Source organism: Lathyrus oleraceus, chromosome 6 (genome assembly GCF_024323335.1).
Source record: "Lathyrus oleraceus cultivar Zhongwan6 chromosome 6, CAAS_Psat_ZW6_1.0, whole genome shotgun sequence".
NCBI classification, from domain to species: Eukaryota; Viridiplantae; Streptophyta; class Magnoliopsida; order Fabales; family Fabaceae; genus Lathyrus; species Lathyrus oleraceus.
The window spans coordinates 465,694,047-465,716,300 of NC_066584.1; the positions used below are offsets into that span (position 1 = coordinate 465,694,047).

At 34.1% G+C, this 22,254-nt stretch overlaps 2 protein-coding genes across 3 annotated transcripts; both read right to left on the reverse strand.

Annotated features, from left to right (window-relative positions):
- Window positions 1-247: 247 nt before the first annotated feature.
- Window positions 248-5,725, reverse strand: LOC127092050 (QWRF motif-containing protein 2). Of its 2 annotated transcripts, none has more exons than XM_051030831.1 (6): window positions 4,092-5,725; window positions 2,258-2,377; window positions 1,870-1,986; window positions 1,700-1,789; window positions 885-992; window positions 248-788 (listed from the first exon to the last, which is right to left on the reverse strand). In XM_051030831.1, the coding sequence occupies exons 1-6, from the start codon at window positions 5,439-5,441 to the stop codon at window positions 726-728; spliced, it is 1,848 nt and encodes a 615-aa protein (XP_050886788.1). In that variant the 5' UTR covers window positions 5,442-5,725; the 3' UTR covers window positions 248-725. The 2 variants fall into 2 exon arrangements, with proteins under 2 accessions (XP_050886788.1, XP_050886787.1); XM_051030830.1 differs by having other exon boundaries at window positions 885-995; window positions 4,092-5,724.
- An 11,922-nt stretch (window positions 5,726-17,647) lies between these two features.
- LOC127096269 (zinc finger BED domain-containing protein RICESLEEPER 2) lies at window positions 17,648-19,200 on the reverse strand. Its single transcript, XM_051034862.1, has 2 exons — window positions 18,916-19,200; window positions 17,648-18,796 (listed from the first exon to the last, which is right to left on the reverse strand). Exons 1-2 carry the CDS (start codon window positions 19,198-19,200, stop codon window positions 17,648-17,650), a joined length of 1,434 nt encoding a protein of 477 aa, XP_050890819.1.
- Window positions 19,201-22,254: the final 3,054 nt, after the last annotated feature.

Below are 22,254 nucleotides of genomic sequence, written 5' to 3' on the forward strand. Positions count from 1 at the left end.
CCAGTAACATGAAATGGGCCTCTCTGGTTTGGACCACATTCATAGCTACGTTCCTTTCACTCACGTTACAATCCTCATTCATCGAATTGTTCAAATCACATGTTTGATTCTGTTGACAATACACAAGCTTTAAATTCATTGTACTACCACCACATTGCTTATAATCCAAGTTAATAATAATCAACAGAAGAGGTTTTACGTAACAAAGACAAGACATATTCACTTTAATAATTAAAAGAAAGTGATATTTAGAAACAATAAAACATAATACACTATTCATTAAAATGAAAATCTAAACCACAAACTAACACCTACTAAACAATAATTAGTTGTTTACATATTTCATATATACACAGACAAAGGTAATTAATTGTATACATCTTAATTAATCTAACTATCTAGTGAGAGAGAGAGAGAGAGACAGACAGATCTAGTGAGAGAGAGACAGAGAAAAAACCTTTTTTTTGTTTTCTTTTGTAAACTGTAATTAATATTCAGACACATGGATACACTACTACACACAAGACATTCAAGACCATAACAGGTTTCACAAACAGCAAACGAAAACCAGCTATTGATTCTTCATACCATTCTTCTTCTTATTATTACCTTCTTCTGTGTTAATTAAAAAGGTTTCGGATTCGGAGAGTAGTGTGTTAGCATTAAGAGTGAGAGGTGTCAGGTTCGTCAAATAAGATCAGTTCTACACACGTGTTTGTTTGTTGTCAGGAAGCTGATGGTACGCGAGAAAGTTGTAACATATGCGTTCTTAAGCTACAATCCTTCACCTGTCGTAGTTTGACACGGAAATAGCGATTAAGAATGGTGGTATAGTCAAAATTACTAGTACGGGAAAGGTTTGATCTCGGGGACGTGATTATTACCTGCATGGCTGCTAAGGACGACAAAAAATCCTTGCAATGTTGAAGCAAATACCTTTCCTTCGAGGTTACTTTTAGAATTTCCGCTACCAAGCAGTTAGTTTCCTCCACCTGCTACAAACAAACAAACTCATGTTGTTCAGTATTATACTGATACAAGTATACACAAGTGTATGTACAAGTACAAGTACAGTTTAATAAGTTGGATTTCCTGAAAAATTGCTTTTGGATAAAGCAAAATGGTCCATATAGTGAGAAAAGGTTTTTGGTGGGGGTTGTATACAGCAAAAATGGTGTTGATTGATCCATCAAAATGGGGAAATTGACCCCACTTAATAAGCTGAGTTGTTACAAAATAAGCTCTTTTTCATCATGTTATTTGAAAAGGTGACTACAGAGGAAGCAAAATAATAACAGCAATTATGAAAACTATGATGACTGGTTCAGAAATGAACCAACACAAACAACTATGCATAGGGTAGTGTGAATTGACATTACAAAATATTTATTTAGAGCTCAAAGCAAATGAGATGGAGAATGGCAAGTAACCTGGCCACACATCAGATTCTGACACTATGCTACATTAGAAATAGGATTTGTAAAAAATAGGCAAATGCTAACATGTGCCTTTAATTTTCGTAAAATAATGTTGAAACTCTCGAGTGTTGATACGACTATGAACCAGATGAGGATAAGACGCATTTTTTAACGTGCTCGTGCTATGACCATAGACTATGACAAAATGACGCCATATAGACACATTGTTAACGGCTTAACGCTACCGGATTAAAGGAACAGCACACCTTATAGAGACTCACCTTTGACGAAAGAGAATAAATTGAGGACGCCATTGCCTGCATCACATCAACTGCGGACCCCAAAGCATCTTTCAGATTGGGTACATCGGCCTGATAAGAAATCGCAACAGTTCAATATTTGACAGACTATTTTAAATTAGTATGAAGTATCTAAAAATAGAAATACATACTGTTGCTTTTTCAACAAGCGGGAGACGGAGAGTACTGGCCTTCAAAGCTTCAGTTGCTCCGAGTAAAGAACTGGAGTGATCTCTATCTAAAAGTGCCCATTCTTCCAAATACAAAATCTATAACCAAGTACAATAAACTTTAATTATGACAAAATACTTGAAATACTTGATAACGTGTATGCTTGAAATATTAGCAAAATACTATTGAATATTAGACTTTGCATCACGTTATAAATACGCACATCAACGGGCACGTGAGTATTTATTGGAAAAAAAACATTGTTACCGAAAATACAATTCGTTTATCAAGCTTATCAGTTATCGCCTTCCATGAGCTACATTCAATGCATAAGAGCAATGTTTTAAAATCGAAAGTTCTGAATCATACCTGTCCCTTTAGAATGGAAGTGAGTTTCAACTTTTGCCTCAGCAGTACCAGCTTTATTCTTTTAAGTATGACTGAATGCCGAAGCTCGGAGATTGTTACCCATGCATTCCACAAATGTCTCTGGCAAATGAAAATCATTTAGTTTAGGCTTGTATAGTACATTACCATGTATTGTTATCAGCAAACAGTGTTGCCATTGTCATCCTAAGCTAAACATTGTAGGAGTGCATTATTTCATAATACATGAATAAACACTTCATAGCATTATATCGTAATGAAAAACCGGATAAGTAGGAAATTGTTGAATGTCACTAAGAAGACCAGTAGATTTCCAGAGCCTATAAAGTAATGTAAAAAAAACTTGAATGGAGACAACTTGGGTAGAAACTTGACAAGTGTTGTCGATGGCAGATAGCCAAAATATCGCCATACCGGCTGCTTTGCGGCGCCGCCATAGCCGATTATGGCGGAAAACCCCGCAATATCGGCCAATAATAACCATTGCGGCGAGCCCAAAAACCACCATCGCGGATATTTGATAACACTGAACATGACTCATGGCCAACATGATATTAGTTCATGATGTACAACAAAGAATTTTACTTGAGGTAAACTTCAACCATTTTTAGCAACTACTATTTTCGGTACGTATACCTAAATATATATGGCCATTCAACACATTCCTTATGTCGGCGTGCAATAAAGTTTTTCTCCACATAGATAGAAAGGTTGACCATTTATGATAGGGTTGTTAATTGAAGGAGTTAGTATGATAGAGTTAGTTGCGATCAGTCGTTACTAAGATAGCTAGTGAGGTAGGAAGGGATGAGAGGGAGACTATCTTGATTCTTGTCATTTGAAAAAGTGTAGGGGGCTTCATTCTTTTGGCAACCGAGATACATAACCTCGAAGCTCTACAATATACTGTGTAATAGGTGGAATCCTTCCCTAAATCATTTATTAGAAATACTATATTCCTATCTATCAGCTTAGCTTACATCCATTTCCATTTGAATCACTTCTTGTAGAATTCTACTTGTTTATATTCTAATACAGTTAAACCATATCTGGGATAAAGCTACACGCAAATCTATAAATGACAACATTGCTTTAAAGAACATCCAAATTAGATCATCGCCAACAAGATAGTTTCTTGATGTCGTTGTCGGTGAGATTCTTAACTCACAATACATAAACCACAAACAACCATCCTTATTTAGTAAGTGCGGAACTAGATCATCCACTAACGAGCCAGCATTATCTGCAACTAGTATGATACTTGGCAATGCTTGAAAACATTGAAATCTACAAATAATTAAAACTCCAAAGTAATGGAACGATGATGAGAAATACTATATATGTTTTGATATTAAGATGATGAATCCAATAAATGAGGGATGAGTTTCATCATCTCAGTCAATCTGCATTCTAAAAACTAGCATACTTCCTTGAAAATAAGAAAGCAGCATTGGTCACTCACCCAAATATCTTAGCTTAGCTTAGCACAGGGTTTCTAATACAACAACAACCAAGCTTTATCCCACTAAGTGGGGTCGGCTACATGGATGAACTTTCGCCGAAATGTTCTATCCAAATCGTTAATCTCAGGATCTTTCTTAATAACTTCTCTTCTGGCACAGGGTTTCTAATGTTTGACAATAAATCCCTACGCACAATGGTACATTAATCTAAACCACTCCACAAGCACACTATAATATACAAGACAATGACATAATTATAAGAAAAAATCAACAATTGAGAAATCCATATCACTAACAAGTAACAAAAGCCATAGCATCAAATGTAGTTTGACAAAACACAAATTTAACCATACCTCTGCATTCAGTCTCTGCACCATAAAGGTAGCATCAGCCCTCGCATTAACAAACCGCCATTGCACATACCGGTTATAAAGAAGCCTCAAAGTATGTGCATCAAATATCCGATCTTCCCCTATCTTCCCTCTCCTCACATCAGCAGAGAAGCTAAGTATCGAAGGCGAATTACCAGAGTTACTATTAATGGAACTGGCAACCGCACTCCTCACCTTCGAAGGACTAGAAAAACCCCTTGACGGAGAGGAAGCAGCAGACGCCCAAAGTTTACTAGGCGAAGCAGGCCGCGCATTTCCCCTTATAGGAGAAGCCATAGTTCGAGGCGACAACACAGGACCATCACTATTATACCTTTTCAATTGAGAATTCTTGGATGGAACACTAACCCTTGAAGCAGGACTAGTTGACATAGGTGAACCAGGATCCTGCAACCGGCGTAACCGGCTATTAGTTTCCTGCCAAAACTTTGAAGAAACAACAATGCCACGATTTTCCCTCGGAACCTTAAGGATCCCAAGAGAAGAATCATGTGCTCCTGAATTACTACCAGATGAAACACTATCAGTATCAGAAGCATTAACATCAGAATTTGAATTCAAATTCAAACGAGGCTCATTCAATTGAGGAGTACTAGTTTTCCCTAAATCCAAACTCAAACCACTTAATCCATCAAACGAAGCTCTTCTTCTACCACTCTCCATAACCATTGATTGTTGCAATGCGCGAACAACTTTCCCAACAACCTTCTTCTTCTCACCATCCCCAACACCACCACCACCACCACTGCAATCCACACTCCTTGACAACTGATTAGGCTGTCTAGACCGTGCAGGCCACCTATGCTGATCCGAGGGTCGAGAGTTCTCACCCTGATCTCCTTTTCCAGCAACCGGAGCAACCCTCCGTCGCTCCGGAGTCGCGGCTTTCGCCTTACTCTTACTAATAGGAAGAGAAAAGGCCTCACCTTGAAAAGAAACAGACAAACTCCTCGTAGAAGTTACCAAAAGCTTTGTCGCTTCCGGAACCGGTGTTGTTGGTCGAGGTCTCCGACGGTCCACCGATTGAGAACGTTTAGGAACAAGCGGTGTAGGTGAATTCGTTGAACGTGTGAGAAGAGGTGAAGCGAATCTCCTTGAAGAAGACGAAGAAGATGTTGTAGTCGTTGTAGTTGTTGTTGTAGTTGTAGTTGATGATGAAGTTGTTGTTGTTGTTGAAGAAGAAGAAGAAGGTGAAGGTGACATATACCTTGAAGAAATTTGTCTACCTTTACCTCTTTTGGGTATGACGCCATTGTTGTCTTTCTCAGACCTTGATGAGGTTAATGGGTTCTCTGAAATGGCAGCCACCATTGCAAAAAGATGAAAACTTTACCTCACATTGTTAACTTCATAGCTTGAAAATGGTAGCAAAATGGTGTAGATCAAGGAGATGGAAAATGGGTATGGTTCAGATTCAGCAATTTTAGAAGGAACAGTGAGAGATTTTAGAGAGAGAAAATGAGACAGAAAGTGAAGTAGGTGAATAAACAAAAAATGAAAAAGAAATTTGTTTTAGAGAGAGAAAGTGGTTTTGTTTGAGTAGAAGGGTTTTTGTTTTTGTTTTTGTTTTGGTTTTGTGAATCTTTGGAGGAACGTTAGTGTTAATTAAGATGAATTAAATGTTGTTTTGTTGGTTTTGTAAGTTTCTTATTGTTAATGCTTTTTCTTTCCCTCACTCAAAGTCAAAATTCTAATAGTATTTGTACTGTTAAAGGAAGGATAATGTGGTTAAAATAAGTAAACAAGGTAGGATATATGATGGACAAAGCAAGAAAAACTATGTTTTTTACTTGATAGAAGGGGAATTTAAAAATATAAAAAAAGTAATCATTTAAGAAGAAGAAAAAAAGCATAATAAATATCAAACACTAAAAAACATATATGATTCATTGCGATAAGAAAATGCATATTTTATTTTATAACACTTAGAATTGATTTTGATATTTTTTTTATATAAGAGAGGACTTATAGTCCAAACAAAAAGATTTTTTTTATATAAGAGAGGACTTATAGTCCAAACAAAAAGAAATTAAACATGAGCGATCCTAGAAATAGGATCCTTAAAGAGTCCGATAACATTAAATCAAAAATTTGAGGCAGGCAAGACTCGGTAAAAGACACCGCACAAACTATGATATATATTTAGGTTAGTCAATGTCTCTGCGTACATATTGGCTTCTCGAAAATATGATGAATTTTTGAAGAAGTGAAAAATACAAGAGGAGGGGGTTGAATTGGGTTTTAAAACAAAAGTTTTTTATCAACTCAAGAACATCATTTAAATGTTAATAACAAAGAGATAAAAACACAAGTATTTTTATTCTGGTTCGCTTGAAACTCAAAGCTACATCAGTCCATCCGTCAAGGTGATTTTGTCTTATACACAAGGACTTAATCAACTATAATCAACTGATTACAATAATCACAAAGAATAACCTTATTTGTCTTAAGGATCCGGCTATACCCTAGTCTCCTTAAGGAATCACAAAGAACAACTTTCTTTGTCTTCTCAAGAATACGACTATATCCTAGTCTCCTTAAGGAATCTCAAACAACACGTTTGAATCAAAGGTTTTGTGTTTACAAGATGCTTCTACACAAGCAGATTTTACACAAATGAAATACAAAATACTTAAAGAAAGTTGTGTACAAAATTGATAGTTTTTCACGTAGAAATAGACTTGTCAAATATTGTAGTATCTCAACAACATTTCTTCAAGTCTCCAAGTTCCACTTATATAGCATAAGAAAAGAGACTGTTGAAGGACAAAATGGGGATATCAAATAGAGGGGTTGTCCACTGTTGAATTGGTGTAAGGAGTGATACAACGTACCATCCTTCGCCCATAATTTCAGTGATAGATGTGATATATAGTATTGTCATTTTCCCATGATATCTGGTAGTGGAAAGAATATTTGATTTGTATTATGTATTATTTGATCACGTATCAATTTGATCTTATCTTCAAGTTCATTGGCTTCTGATGAAAGTTGATAAAGCATGAAATGAAAAAACACACAACTGAACTCAGAAACTTCAGAATCTTCAGTCAGAACCTTGACAATGTCAGCAGTTTGGCTTGAGATCTTCAGTATCTTCAGAATCCTCAGTCAGAACCTTGATAACCTCAACGTCTGCCTTGAGATCTTCAGAATCTTTAGCTAGGTAACACAACTTCAGAAGCTTGCCATTCTTTAAAAGCTTGATGATCAGAGTTACGACCAGAAGCAGAAGTGGAGAGAATGTTGTAGCAACAACATATCGTCTCTTTAAAAACTTCTCAGGGGTGAATCAACATAGAAGAAGAAAGAACATTATAGAAGCAACTTGATATCTTTCATAGGTTCTCATGATTAGCACATAAGCAGAATTTGGAACACAATATTCAGAAACTGATGATGTTGCACGTCATATACTCAGAATCAGAATTGTATGTTAAAGCTACACAATAACAAACCATTAGAGTACCAAAATTATTCTCATACAAATACAACATTGTTATCATCAAAACTCAAGATATAGATGCATAACCAAATCTTGTTCTAACAATCTTCCCCTTTTTGGAGAACCAATAGCCTTTGCCTGAGGGCTAATAACTTTCACTGTAATCCATTTCTCCAATCGTTTCTCCTCCACCTCCTTTCCTTTGCGAGATCTTTTGGGCTTCTGGACCACCATCCAGAGTCCCTCTTCAACCTGGACGTTGATATCAATCTCATTACCTTTAGCATGAACCTGGATGTTATCAGACATGGGATTCATCTTTTGGTGAGTTTCATCACATCCTTCCTTATTGGGCCCAAAGCAACCACAACTCAAGCACAACATATGAAGGCCTTTATAGTCTACTTTGTAGTGTCTATCTTTTGTTAGACAAGGGAAACGGTCTAGAGGGGGTGAATATATCACAAATAATATTTCCTTTGATTAAAAAATATTTTTTTAAAAACTATTTACTATGGAAAACGAAAGCAATTATGGATCAACACTCATTTATCCCAAACTGTAATCAGAAGAATCGGATATGCGTATAAACCGTAACAAAATGTAAAACAATGATGATAAAGTAAATCAATATGTTTTACAAAATAATCGTTTGAACAATGTCACATCTTGTAATCAATTTTCAATGAAATAGGACACAAAAATTAACTAAGACAATTTATCAAACACTTGGTGTGCAATGAACACCGAGCTGGTTTTGCTTTGTGTTGAAGATATGAAAAACCAATTGCAATTGTTTAGATTGCAATTATCTTTACAAAATAGTTTGAATTACTTCAACACAAACATGATTTTCAGTTTATTAAATTGCACACTAAGTGTATTATCAAAATTTAAAGTGTGTGTGTGTGTGTGTGTGTGTGTGTAAGAGAGAGAGAGAGAGAGAGAGAGAGAGAGAACACAAGGATTTGTTTAGGCAGTTCCCTAATTATCATACTATGGGTATGTTTGCCCCCAATCCCAGATAGAATTAGGATATGTAATTAACCTTTGCAGGAGTTGTATACAAGAGAAAAAAAGTAGCAATTCAAACCCTCAAACCTTATGTTTTATGTTGATCCTAAACTTTTCTCCCCCGTTGATATTAAGTAAGATCAAGTGACCCAAGACTTCCAATTCTATCCTCTAATTATCGCTACTCCTTTGACATAAAATATTTTCTTCAAAGCTTTCACTCGGTTGAATCCTCGTTGCAAAATCTTGTCTCGAGCCTTTCAAATGATCCTTCGGTCACCGTTACTCCTTTGACAGAACCCCTGTTCTTCAAAACTTTCACTCAGTTGAATCCAAATGCAAAGGCTTATGCAAAAAAAAAATCAACCTTGATCTTGGATCGAAACCCCTAACTGGTTTTATCAATGAAACCCCCCAAAGAATACTCAATCCAATTTGATTACAGATATTTCTAAATTGGACCTTATCATCTAATCTAGATGGCACCTAACAATAATAATTATGTGCATTTGTTGTGTGTATGCATAGAAGAAGAAGGAAGATGATGAGAAAACTCTTTGTATGTTCTTGGTTTCAATTTTGAGAAATGATGCATGAATGCATATTTATATGTATGTGTGTGTGTATAAAAATAACAAACAAAATAATTTTTTAACAAAAATTACAACTTTTGTAAAATCATAACATAATGCATTGACTCCAAATAAGTATAAGTCAATACATAAGCCTGAGAGTCGATACAAAGACTCAAGGAGTCGATACAACTAAGGCAGAGCCATTGGCTTGCCAAAACCTTCAGTTGGAGTCAACTCCAATCAAGGATGAGTCAACCCATACGCATAATGTCTCGACCCACACACTCATATATATCGATGCATTGAAGGCATAGTTTTTATTTTAAAAATCCTCCAGTATGTATTGATCGATAGACTTGATGTATCGACCCATAAACTTGTTTTTCATTAAAAAAATCAATTCCTTCAGTATGTATCGATCCATAGATTTGATGTATCGACCCATATACTTATTTTTCATGAAAAATTATAATTTTGACTTGTAATGGCCTATCTAACCTGATTTTAAGTGTCATAATATAAAAATGCACATCTAGGCATAGACAATAAGATTCAATGTACACAAATACTAAGTGTCCTAGTTTTGACGTCATTCAAAACATTTCTAAGAGGATAGTGCACTCACATCTTTGATGGAAAACATGGCCACTAAAAGTTTTGCTAGATCCACTTGGACACAAGCCTTGCATATTTCCCCATCTCCATGGTTAGCATGTTTTTGTCAACTTTCACCATCTTCCCTATTCTATTACCGATGAAGGTGAGGACTTGATCATCATAATCCTCTATAGGCAAGCCTAAGATTCTGACCCATACTGCTACTTCCTCTATAGTATAACTCGCCAGGAAGAAGTTGGAGCTCCATTCTCTAACAGTGAGGTAATGAGCATAGATTAGTCATGGTCCCTCCATTAGTGCAGCTTGTTGATCTTCTTCACATATAAAGGTTAACAGGTAGTATTCTTGTCATAGGTTAACCATTGTTAATGCACCCTTCCTCGCCCATATTTGGTGTAGACAATTCTCCAATGCTCTAAAGCCATTCCTCTTCCCCAACATCTTTACTACCATGTTGTTCTTTCATGGGACCGCTACTATGTTCTCCTATTACACTGTTAGGATGAACTCAGGACATTCATACTCCCTGAATCTTCATTCTTCAATACGCATGCCTCCCTTATGGTTCTGACTAACCGACGATGTGGGCTTTCCACTAGGGTTGTTGATGCTCATAGATACAGAGTTCTCTTTATCTCTGGTTAATATAGCGTTGTACGAGAATACCTCATTAACTCTTTTAGTGTTCCACTATTTCTGGCCATCTTCTTTCGTTTGATTCGTGCGGTTTTCACTTGTTTACCCTAGCATATCCATGAAGAGTTAGCAATTTAATTCTGATTTTGATATGTTTGGTAACTCTTGAATAAATTATATTCTACTTGAAATTAGGACTTGAGTTTTTTAGTCTAAACATGATTTTTACGCTGAAATTTAATATTCAACTTATTTTTGAAAGAATTTAACCAAACACAAATTACTTTACTTTTAACTGACTTCTATTTATAATTAATTTTACAATCAATTTTTTTCATTGCTGAACCAAATGCACGATAAGTGTATGTTTGTTTTCATGTTTGGAATACTCATAATTTATTCTAGATAGGGAGAATTGATTTTGACATGTTTGATTGCTCTCGAATACTATTTATTATATTTTTCAGAATTAGTTTTGCATGAAATTAAAATTTGTATTTTTTAGTCTAAATGTGATATTTACAATAAAATTTAATGTTTAACTCACTTTTATAATAATTTATCCGGACATAAATCCCTTTATCTTCAACTTAATTTTAGTCTAAATCAATTTTGTAGAACCAATCCAATCTAATTCAATCCAAATAAAACCAAACATAACTAATCTAAATCGAACCAATTCAATTTGAACCAAATCAAATTAATTTGAACCAAATTATACCAAATCAAATACACATAAAAAATTGAATGAAATTGAATTAAATCAAACTTAATCAAACATAACCAAATCGAAAAGAAGAGGGAGGAAAACAAATATTATACATGACCAATATTAAATATGTAATTATTTGTGTCGAAGTCGAAATGTGTTTGTATCGAACAGAGTATGTATTTTCTATATTTGACAAAAAGTCAAATATAGTTTGTCAAAATATGCAATTTAAGCATGTAGTTGTCAAAGGAGTCGACAGAGTAGAAATAGATTAACTTATCTTAGTTTTAGTTGAGTTAGTTATTTTGTGATTACTTGAGTGCAAGTGATCCCATCTATAAATAAAGAGGAGCTATATTTCATTTTTAACAGTTTTGCATTGTGTAGTTTTAGAAATCACCGTTGTGATTAACACACATTGTAGAAAACACTTAAGGTATAGTTTGAAAACCAATATACATTCTTATTCTTCCTCCATAACTTCTCTTTTCTATCACTTTCAATTGTCTTGTTTTCTTCTTTCATTTTTTTTTGCAGTGTAGAATCATTTGCAACCAAGGAGATAATTGTTTCACCTAAGTGAAGCGTGAAGAACATGAGGCAAAATCAATCCAAAAGAATGATTCTTGTCCATCAAGATTGGAGTTTTCCCAACATCTGGTATCTAAAGCACTGACTATGTGATCTTTATAACACATTGAATCACGATGAATCATCCGAACAAGCATTTTCCAAAGAATATTCCCATATTGAATGGTAAGAACTATGAAAATTGGTGTAAGCAAATGAAAGTTGTTTTCTGTTATCAAGATCTTTGGGATCTTGTGAAGAATGGTGCAATACCATTGGAGAGAATTCTATGGATGAATAAAAGGTTATACACAAATATTTGAAGAAGAAAGATTACAAGGCTCTTTTTTTAATCCATCAATGTGTTGATCCAGACAACTTTGAGAAAGTTGGTGACATAGATTCAGAAAAGGAAGCATGCGACATCCTGGAGAAATAATTTAGAGGCGCTGAGAATACGGAGGAGGTGAGGTTACAAAGTCACGAAAGAATGTATGAATTACTTCATATGTGTCGCATCTCGAAAAATACGATTCCTCGCGATGGTCGCGGAAAAATGTGTTTGAACAGAGTCGCTACCGAACTTTATTTATCCCAATGAAGGAATAGGAAAATATCGATAAAACCTTTGAAAATTTGAATAATGATGGTCGCAACCATATTCGGGTTCGCGAGTCGATTACGCAAGGGGAAGGTATTAACACCCCTCATGTCCGTTGTACTCAACGGGAACCTTTTAGTTTAATTTGCGATTTGAATGTTAACTTATGTTGTTTGTTTTCTTTGAGTGAATAAATATTAGAAATAGAGATGAATGGTAACCTCAGAAGGGGGTAAAGGGAGGTTTTTTATTAGTGTGCTCGCGAAGATCTAGCAATCTCCTGCCTACGTATCCTTATAGTGCAATAAGGAAATCAGAGCATTCGTAGTTCGGGGAACTATAGTTTGTTGGTGTCTTTTAGTGAACAAATGTTTAGATCGCGTTCTAAAGGCTAAACGTTGGCTTGTCTACTCTCAGCGGAGGCTTAAGCACTAGTTTGTTGTGCGCGTTAGAAAGGATTAAACAATGTTCTTTTTGGAAAGAGTTTCGATCGCACGGGGACGACGAAAGAGATTTGATGTGTTGAGATATTTTTGAATGGATGACAAATACTCGGATAGTCGAGTAAGACAACTCGTATCCTAATAGTCGAGGAGACGAATCGGAGGCTCTAGACCATCTCCCTTTTCATCCTTAATTGTAAAAGGAGTTTGATAATAGTTAAGGTATTTTAAATGGATGACGAATACTCGGATAGTCGAGTAAGATAACTCATATCCTAATAAGCAGGAAAGGGAATAGAAGACTCTAGACCACTTTCTTTTTCATCTGAGTGATTAAGAAAATAAGTTTATGTATGGTTGACGTGTTTAGATAAACGACAAGTGCTTGAATGACTGAGTAAGACAACTCATAACCAAGTATTTGAGGAGAGGAATCGAAGGCTCTAGACCATCTCCCTTTTCGTTCAGTTTATTATGAAAAAAATTGATTCAATCGTGTTAGAAATTTGTAAGAAATGACAATTGCTTTGACTAACCAAGTAAGGGAACTCATATTCAAACAATCGAGGAGAGGAGTTGAAGGTTCAAAATCATCCCCCTTTTCATTTCTAAATGAAGTGGTATTTAATTGTGATAAGCATTTTAAACTAATTTGAATAAGAATACTCGATGTTGGATCGAGGTTTTAAATTTGTATTTATGGATAAATTGGATTTTATTGGTGTATCAATCATCGACTCGATTAATTAATAACCGAATAGGTCACATTGTAAGAAAGCTCAAGAGTAAGCTATGTGAAGTTGATGGCGATGCTAAAAGCAATCGACTTACAAGGGTATTTGGAAAATAGGCTCGATATTGTTGAAGAAAGATTTTCGGTGGAGATTGTTGAAGTTTTTTTGTGAGGAGGAAGAAGAGGTTGACGGTTTTGTGTGTGGGGTTTAGTGGAAGTGTGAGGAGGAGTTGACGTCGTGGGAGCAAGTGACAGTGATGGCGACGAGTGTTGTTGTTGGTGAGAGGAAGTAAGACGATGGTTATGGGTTTGTTTGTGAAGGTGGCGTGAAAACTGATTTCCTTTTTTTTAATAGAGAGAAATGGAAGATGAAGAGGTGGTTCTTCCTTTTGAAATGGAGAGGCCAAAAAGTATCCTCCCTCTCATAGCGTCCTCTCTTTTCTTGTATTTCTTTTTTCTTTCAAAATTGTTGGAGACGTGTTCTCCCCAAATTGTCCCTCTCTTTCTTACTATGCCGACTAATGAAACGTTGGAGCTGAAGAAAATCCACCCTTTTCCTATTTTGTCTTTACTCACCCCCTATAACCAAAAGCCACTCGTCTCTTTTTTTCATTTCAAATATCACCTTTATTCTATTAATAATGAGGTGTCACGTTATAATCGGTGGAGAGAGATATGTTTGTTTATTTTTCAGATTTTCTTTAATAATATTATTAATTAAATCCTAATTTTCGATTGGATAAATGAAATAAGTGTGGATAACTAACATGAGCCGTTGATTAATTTGAATCGATGGTTCAAATTAAATCAAAGAAATACAAACAATTTAAAATGACAAAGTTACCCCTTCTAGATGATTTAATTAATTTAAAACAATTTAAACCAATTAAATCAAATAAAATTCACAACTTCTAAAATGAATATGGTAAAAATAAAATAAGAATATGTAAAATTCTATTTAAATAATCTGACTATTTTGACGAGAGAATAAATATAAGAAAACTAAAAATGAATAAATGTCGGGCAAAAATTTGCTCGAAAAATTAAATCGGACGCACTAAAATGATCAGCACAAAATATATTTATTGAAAAAATACAACGTTTCTTTTAATTCAAAAATAATTTTTCATCGGTTAAAAGGTTCAGACAGATCAAAATGCAACTGAAAAAGTCGCCAAAAGGTATAACGAGCACACCAGGTTAAACTACGCGAACCGTAGATTAATAACACTGACGTCTGCAAGTCTGATTTTGAAACTTTTTACCCGCTGATTTTGCACGTACTTGAGGAATGATTTAACCAAATTGTCTGTATATTCAAGAATTTATTCCGACTGATATTTTAGGTATTATTTATGATGAAATGCCTATTATGCTGTACAAATGATGCAAACTGAAATTAAAATCGAATTTATGAAAATTTTAAAATGTCCGGACAAAATTGGGGTATGACAATATGGAAGTTAATGAAAGCGTGACTTATTTCTTCACCAGAGTAACAAAATTGGTGAATAAAATCAAAACGTATGGAGGAGTGTTGACAACAAAATATGTAGTGCCAAAGATTTTGATGTCGCTGGCTCCAAAGTTCGATCATGTGGTAGGAGCCATAGAAGAATCGAAGGATTTGTCAAGTATTACAAAAGAAGTGCTTAAAGGGACTCTTGAATCTCATGAACAAAGAATGGTTGAAAGAAATGCAAGTAAGTTGAAGACTTACGTGGCTTTGTAAGCTCAATCGACTAAGAAAGACAAAGGAAGATGGAATGGTAGTAATGGCAGAGGAAGTTACAATAACTCGAATGGTAGAGAAAACCATCAAGAAGGTAGTTCATCGAAACAAAGACAATCTTCTAACCAAGGAAATCACAGAGGTGGTGGTGCAGCTAGAGGAAGAGGCGATGGAAGAAAACCTGATGAAAGTCGTATTCAATGCTACAATTGTCAAAAGTTGGTCTTTATACAAGTCAATGTCGAGGAGGCAAGAAAGATCAAGAAAGTGATGTAAAGCTTACAGAAGACGAAGTGATGATAATGGTCACAACAAAAGAAGAAGAAAGATTCAGAGATTAATGGTATCTCGACTCAGGTTATTCATCGCACATGACTGGAAGGAAAGATGGGTTTATCAACATCAATCCCTCGCCGAAGAACAAGGTAAAATTTGCAAACGATAATACCTTATATGCTGAAGGTATTGGTGATGTTCTGATCATGAGAAATGTAACACCCCAGTTTTTGAGTTATTATTTTAATTGATTTATTTATCTTTTAATTTAATTATTATGTATGATAATTGAATTGGTTTAGGGGATGAAGGTGTGTGACCTTGAGGTGGGGGTGTAGAGAGTAACTAGAGTTTTTCCAAGATAATTAGAAATTATTTTAATAATTAAAATAATAGTGTTTTATTAGATTTATTTAACTAAAATAAGAAATAGAAGGTTTCAGGCTGAATTGTAAATTAAGAGAATAAAGGGGAGGAAAGAGTAAGAGTAATTGGTAGCGAAAGATGAAATTATTATTATTATCAATAGATTACCCTAAATATATAAGACTAAGAGATAACCTATGTTTAGGGGATTTCTATCAGTACGTAAAAACAGAGTTGGAGAGGAAAAGGCTAGAAGACTAAGAAGAGAGGAAAAACTTAGAGTTTAAGGAAGAAGACTCAATCAAACCAGTTTAGATTCAGATTGCTAAAGGGGTAGAGTTGATGAGTCTTTAACCTCCAATAGGTTTGTATGATTATTAGGGCTGGAAATGAGTCGAGTCGAGTCGAACCCGTCGTCAGCTCGACTCGACTCGAAAAGAATTGGTTTAACTCGAAACTCGACTCGAGTTCGACACAAATTTTTTTAAGCTCGAACTCGACTCATTTTAAGTTCTTGAACAACTCGGTTCAACTCGTTAGGTTCAGTTCGTTAGGTTCAGTTTGTTTATTTCACGGACTAAAAAGTCATTTTTTAAAGTTTAAATTTTTTTATTATATTTGACATTTTAAATTATTCTTTTTAAAGGGAAAATATTAAAACAAAATAAAGCTTTCAAGAGATAAATTTAAAAGTCTAATTCAAAATCTATTACAAATATAATAAAATAGTACAACAAAAACTATTAGAAATTGATACATTCCCATCACAAAATGATTATTCAACTTCAATCTTCATTACACCAACTGTCAACTGATTTACTGTCATAGCTAGTAAGGAAAGGATAACTTGCAAGATGGAAGAGGATAATTTTTAAGCCAATTAAATTCATATATCAGAATACCAACACAACATGATCATGGTATGCTATGCTAAATCAATTACTTCTATAAATAAATTCATTTTAAATATATCACAAATAGCAGTACCTTTAAAATATATCACAAATATCAGTACTTCATATATCACAAATAGCAGTACCTTAAATCAATTCTTTTTAAATTCATGAAATTTCTAGATTTATGTTACAACATTGGTATGGTTTGAACACCATATTAAAGCTCACAAATTAATATACATTGCAGCTACCTTTTAAATATATCACAATTAACACAATACTAGTTCCTCATATATAACAAATAGCAGTACTTTAAATGATTAATTCTTTTTAAATTCATGAAATTTCTAGATTTATGTTACAACACTGGTATGGTTTAAACACCCTATTAATTGTATGAGATGCTAACAACTAACAAGTAATAGAGACTAAATACACAGTTAATTATACAACAATCTCACTCACCTACATTGATATCTCTCTATTTATCATCAAGGGAGTAATGTAATTTCTGTTTGCACTTGCTCCACCTATGGGACAACACTCTATATTTTCCACAATTCAATTTCCATCATTCCAAGGCACAAAATGACATATGGCCGTTATCTTTAGGTTTGTAAGTTGGCTCATTCAAATACTCTTCAATTTCAGATTTTACAGCAGGAATTGCTTGTTGTTCTTCGACATAATTCATTAACAATGACCACCCTGAGGATTTTTGTGACTCCAAAATAAGCCCATTTTGATCAACACCACTTCTACTAGATCCTTCTTCACTATGCTCACTAAGTATATCAGCATACTCTTTATACATATCATCAAGCGTGATACGCACATTTTCTATATTTTTTCTAGCTTCAACTTCTGGATAAATTAAGGGAAAACACATGTTAACCCCCATCATTTTGATCCTAGGGTCCAAAACAGAAGCAAGCGACATAACAAGATTACATTGGCTCCAATATTTGTCATTCCCTTCATCGCTTTTTCCATTTCTTTCATAAAATCATATTCATCTTGGATAGCTTGATCTAAAACTAGTTTGATTCGAAATACCTCAGCAAGATATAAGTTAGCAGTTGGATATTCACTACCTGAAATAATATTTGTAACAACATTAAATACCTCTAGCAACTTGGAAACTTTTTCAACCTTTTCCCAATCATCATCATCTGGAAGAGTCGTATAGCTTGGTTCTCGATCTTGAAAACGAGGGAAGACTTCTTTGAACTGCATTGCAACTGACAACATTTGATAGGTGGAGTTCCAACGAGTAGGGCAATCAAGAATTAATTTTTTACCACCAAGCTTTAGTTGTTGAACTATTTGTGAGAATGTTTGCAACCTTGCTTCAGACTGATTGATGAACTTCACACTTTCACGCACGTCTTCAACTATTTTTGCTATTTTCCCAATACCATCTCGAACAAGCAAATTTAGTAGATGCGCACAACAACGCACATGAAATAACTTTCCATCTAACACTAATTTCCGGTGCCTTAAAATCAGAACTTTTAACTCTTTCAAACATCTATCGTTGTAATGTGCATTATCCACTGACACGCTAAATATTTTATTTTCAATACCCCAATCTTTAAGACATTTTAAGATAGCATCAGCAATACCAATACCACGCCGAGGAGGAGGAACATGAACAAAACTAAGAATGCGTTCCTGCAAAATCCAGTCAACATCAATGAAATGGCCAGTTAACACCATGTATTCTATCTTCTGATTTTGTGACTTCCATAAATCAGTGGTCAAACAAATCTTATTTACTGTCCTTAAAGTAGACTTCAACTTTTTTCTTTCAGCTTCATAAACAGCAATACAATCATTCTTCAGTGTCTTCCGACTAATTTTCTCATATGAAATATTAGAACACTTCATCATAAAATGAAAACCTTCTTCCTCAACAATACTAAATGCACGTTCATGCATCATAATCCAATGTGCGGTGGCTTCTCGTTGTCTTTCATGGTCATATTTACCTCCTGAATTCATTAGTAGTGGTCCAGAAAGCTTCTCATCAATCTTGCTTTTTGCTGGCTGAAAGTTTAATTTTTTTTGTTGTGCTACTAGCTTCTTGTAAACATGACATGTTTGTTTTAAATGCCTCATCAAATGACTGGTTGATCCACTAGCAACAACAGAATAATTGTTTTTACAGTGTATACATTGCCATTTTTTCCATTCTTTAATTCCACTTTTTTGAAGTGATCCCAAACTAGAGAAGTTTTCTTCCTCTTGGACTTTTGAATAACAATGTCACTGCTCTCAACATTTTCTTCATTCACAACTTCATTTGCCGGTGTTGATTCATTTGTTAGTGGTTCTTCATTAGTATTTGCATTTAAATCAATGATAGGATTCAATACATTTAAACACTCTTCTCCATCTTTTGGTGGTGATTGTGAATCTCCCAATGATTCAAGTGAGGTACTGTATGACATATCTACAATAGAAAAATAAATAAAACCACAAGTTCCATTAAAAAAATCATTAAAATTTTTAAATAGAACATAATAAAAAAATTCTCATAACAGAGTTATATATTTAGTTCAAACCAAGAAAAATAGATTCAGAAAGAACATATACAAAACAAAGAAAATAAATAAAATCCTCATAACAGAGTTATAGTTCATTATATACAGGGAGAACATATTCAACATGTTCAGAACACAGTAAAAATGACAAAGCTACTAAAACAATCAGATGATGAGAATAATAATATTTACCTCTATTGAAAAAAATTGTTGAATCTGGAAGAAAGAGTTAAAGTTTTTTTATTCAGAATAAAGAACAAAGACTGAAAATACGTAATATGAAGGATGAAGGAAGTTCTCTAAAACCTAAAATCTAAAAAGGAATACTAAAGGTTTTGCTTTTGGAAAATGCAATACTAATAAATAGGCATATTTAAAATCTTAAAAATAGTTAATAATAATAATAAAGTCAAAAATAATATAAAAGGATACAAATTAAATTATATAAATGGTACAATATTTAAAAAAAGTTATTTTTAAAGTGGTAGTTTAAAAAACAAATTTAGAAGTAGTTTAAAATGGCACTTTAAAATTAAAGGTCACGGTGCATTATGTTTTTTTTTTGAGTTAGAAGTATTTTACTTTGTAGAAAAAAATATCACAAGTATTTTTTAAAATATTTAATTTGATAATGCATGTTTTATTGCGTTTGTATGCAAATCTAAAATTTGGTATTGAATTGGTGTTATGATCTGTTTTTCATGATGAAATTTGTGTACATGTGTTTGGAGTAGTTTATGTTTTGATGTGTTAATATGTTTTCACCATTGTTGACTTTTTAGGGTCTTGAATCATGATAAAAGTGGTGAATAACTGATGACCATGCTTATTAACTTATAGATATAGGTTGGGTCATGTTAATATATTGATTCTCTTTTTTTTCTGTTTGATTTGAGTACCTGGAATGGAAAATCGGAGTTCCAAAGTGAACTCCATAGCAGAAAACGTAATTATGCATTCTACATGTCCATGACAGACGTTATGGCCATGACGGGTAACCCGCCATGAGCCTTAAATGGGTGTAAATACGATTTTGGTCATAGCTTGAGTTTCAGAACTCGAATTCAGGTGTGGTTTAAAGCATTGGAAAAATAATGCATATAGCTACATCATGATAGTGCCAATGAATTGTCATGTTTGAATGATTTGTGAGTATATGTTGTGTTGAATGATTATAAGTTATGGTAAGTATATCTAGGATGACAAATTCAGCTATGTGCATGTCAATGGCGAGCACCATCGTCATGGTGACCATGTCGCTATGGGTTTTGATGTTGAGGGAGGGTTTCATGCCCATGGCGGGTAACTCGCGATAAGCCTTAATTAGGTGTAAAAACTTGTTTTGATGATGTTAAGCTGCAGATTTTGAATCTTTAACTTTTATGAATTGTTTGAGCATTGTTAAGCTCGGTTAGTTGGTTGGCATATCAAGAAACAGGTTTTCGTTGCTTCGTCAACTACTGAGGCATAATACGTAGCAGCCGATAATTGTTGTGCTCAAATTTTGTAGCGTAAACAACAACTACTTGATTTTTTATTAAACTACAATGTATTCCTATTATATGCATAAACACTAGTGCCATTAATCTAACCAAAAATTCGGTGCTACATTATCGTACTAAACATATTGAGATTCGTCACCACTTCCTACGCGTTCATGTTGAGAAAGACAATGTCGTATTTGAGCATGTTGATAGTAAAAATCAACTTGCAGATATTTTTACAAAACCACTTGCGACCGAACCATTTTTCAACATTCAAAGGGAATTGGGGATTCTTAACATCTCAAATCTTGTCCAAATATGATTTGTCGAATGGATTTTATATATAGGTTTTGTTTTTCTAACCTTCTTTGGAAGTTATATTACATAAAAGTTCATTCTTCATCAATTCATAAGCAAGATACTATTGTTCCATTTTCCCTTTTATGTGTAAGATTTTCCTTTTGCATGCTGTTATATTTTGAATGATTGATATTCTTGATGTATAAGATAGTTCATGAATGTTCACTTCTAAAAATGTCTAATTGATGTATGCCAATTTATATGCTTATAGTGACTTTATGTTTATCTTCTTCATGCTTGAAAATATATAGTTGGTGCATTGGCTTGTTATCTATTGTCTCATGAATTGTGATTGAACTTGTTATCTATTGGCTTATTATCTATTGTCATTGTTATGTTTTCATCTCTGTTTTTGGTTTGAGTGGCGGTATATTGTTTTATCGCCTTGCTAGAGCATATGAGGGTGCAACATTTCGAGAGCACCAAAGGCATATGTCACGTAATCGTATCGTTTTTGTAGCAACTCAAGAGTTTTTTATTACATTGTATCCTTCATTTTTCATGTTTGTGTTATGTTATTTGGCATAAGTTGTGACAAGTATGTTCTATTGTTGCATTATTTTCTTTTATTTATGTTTAGGAAAAAAAATCAATATACAAATCATTCTATGTGAGTGATGTCGTATTGATGATATTATCTTTGCAAATCGCCTTTGTATGTTATATTGGTTTATGCGTGATTTTAGATGCTTCTCGTGAATTGCTTCATTTCTTTTTGATGTTGTCAAAGGGGGAGAAGCAAGATGAAGTTAGGATGCATATATTCAGGGGGAGCTTTAGATTGAAAACGTGTCATCTCAAGTTTTTCCATGATAAAAAAAGGAGGAGTATGTGAGTACAACTTCTGTTAGATATGTTTTGTATGATGTCAAAACTAGGATACTTTAGCATTAACGTATATTAGACGATATCCTCTGATTCTCTATGTGCATCTTAACATTAGGAAGCATAAAAACATTTGGAAACAACTTAGAAAAGGTCTCATGCATCAAACATGCATGAAAAATTATTTTTTTTGTGAAAAATGGCATTACAGGTCGACACATGGAATTATAGGCGACCTACAGGTCGACAGATACGTATATAGGTCGAACTATGGAAAATATTTCTTGACTAT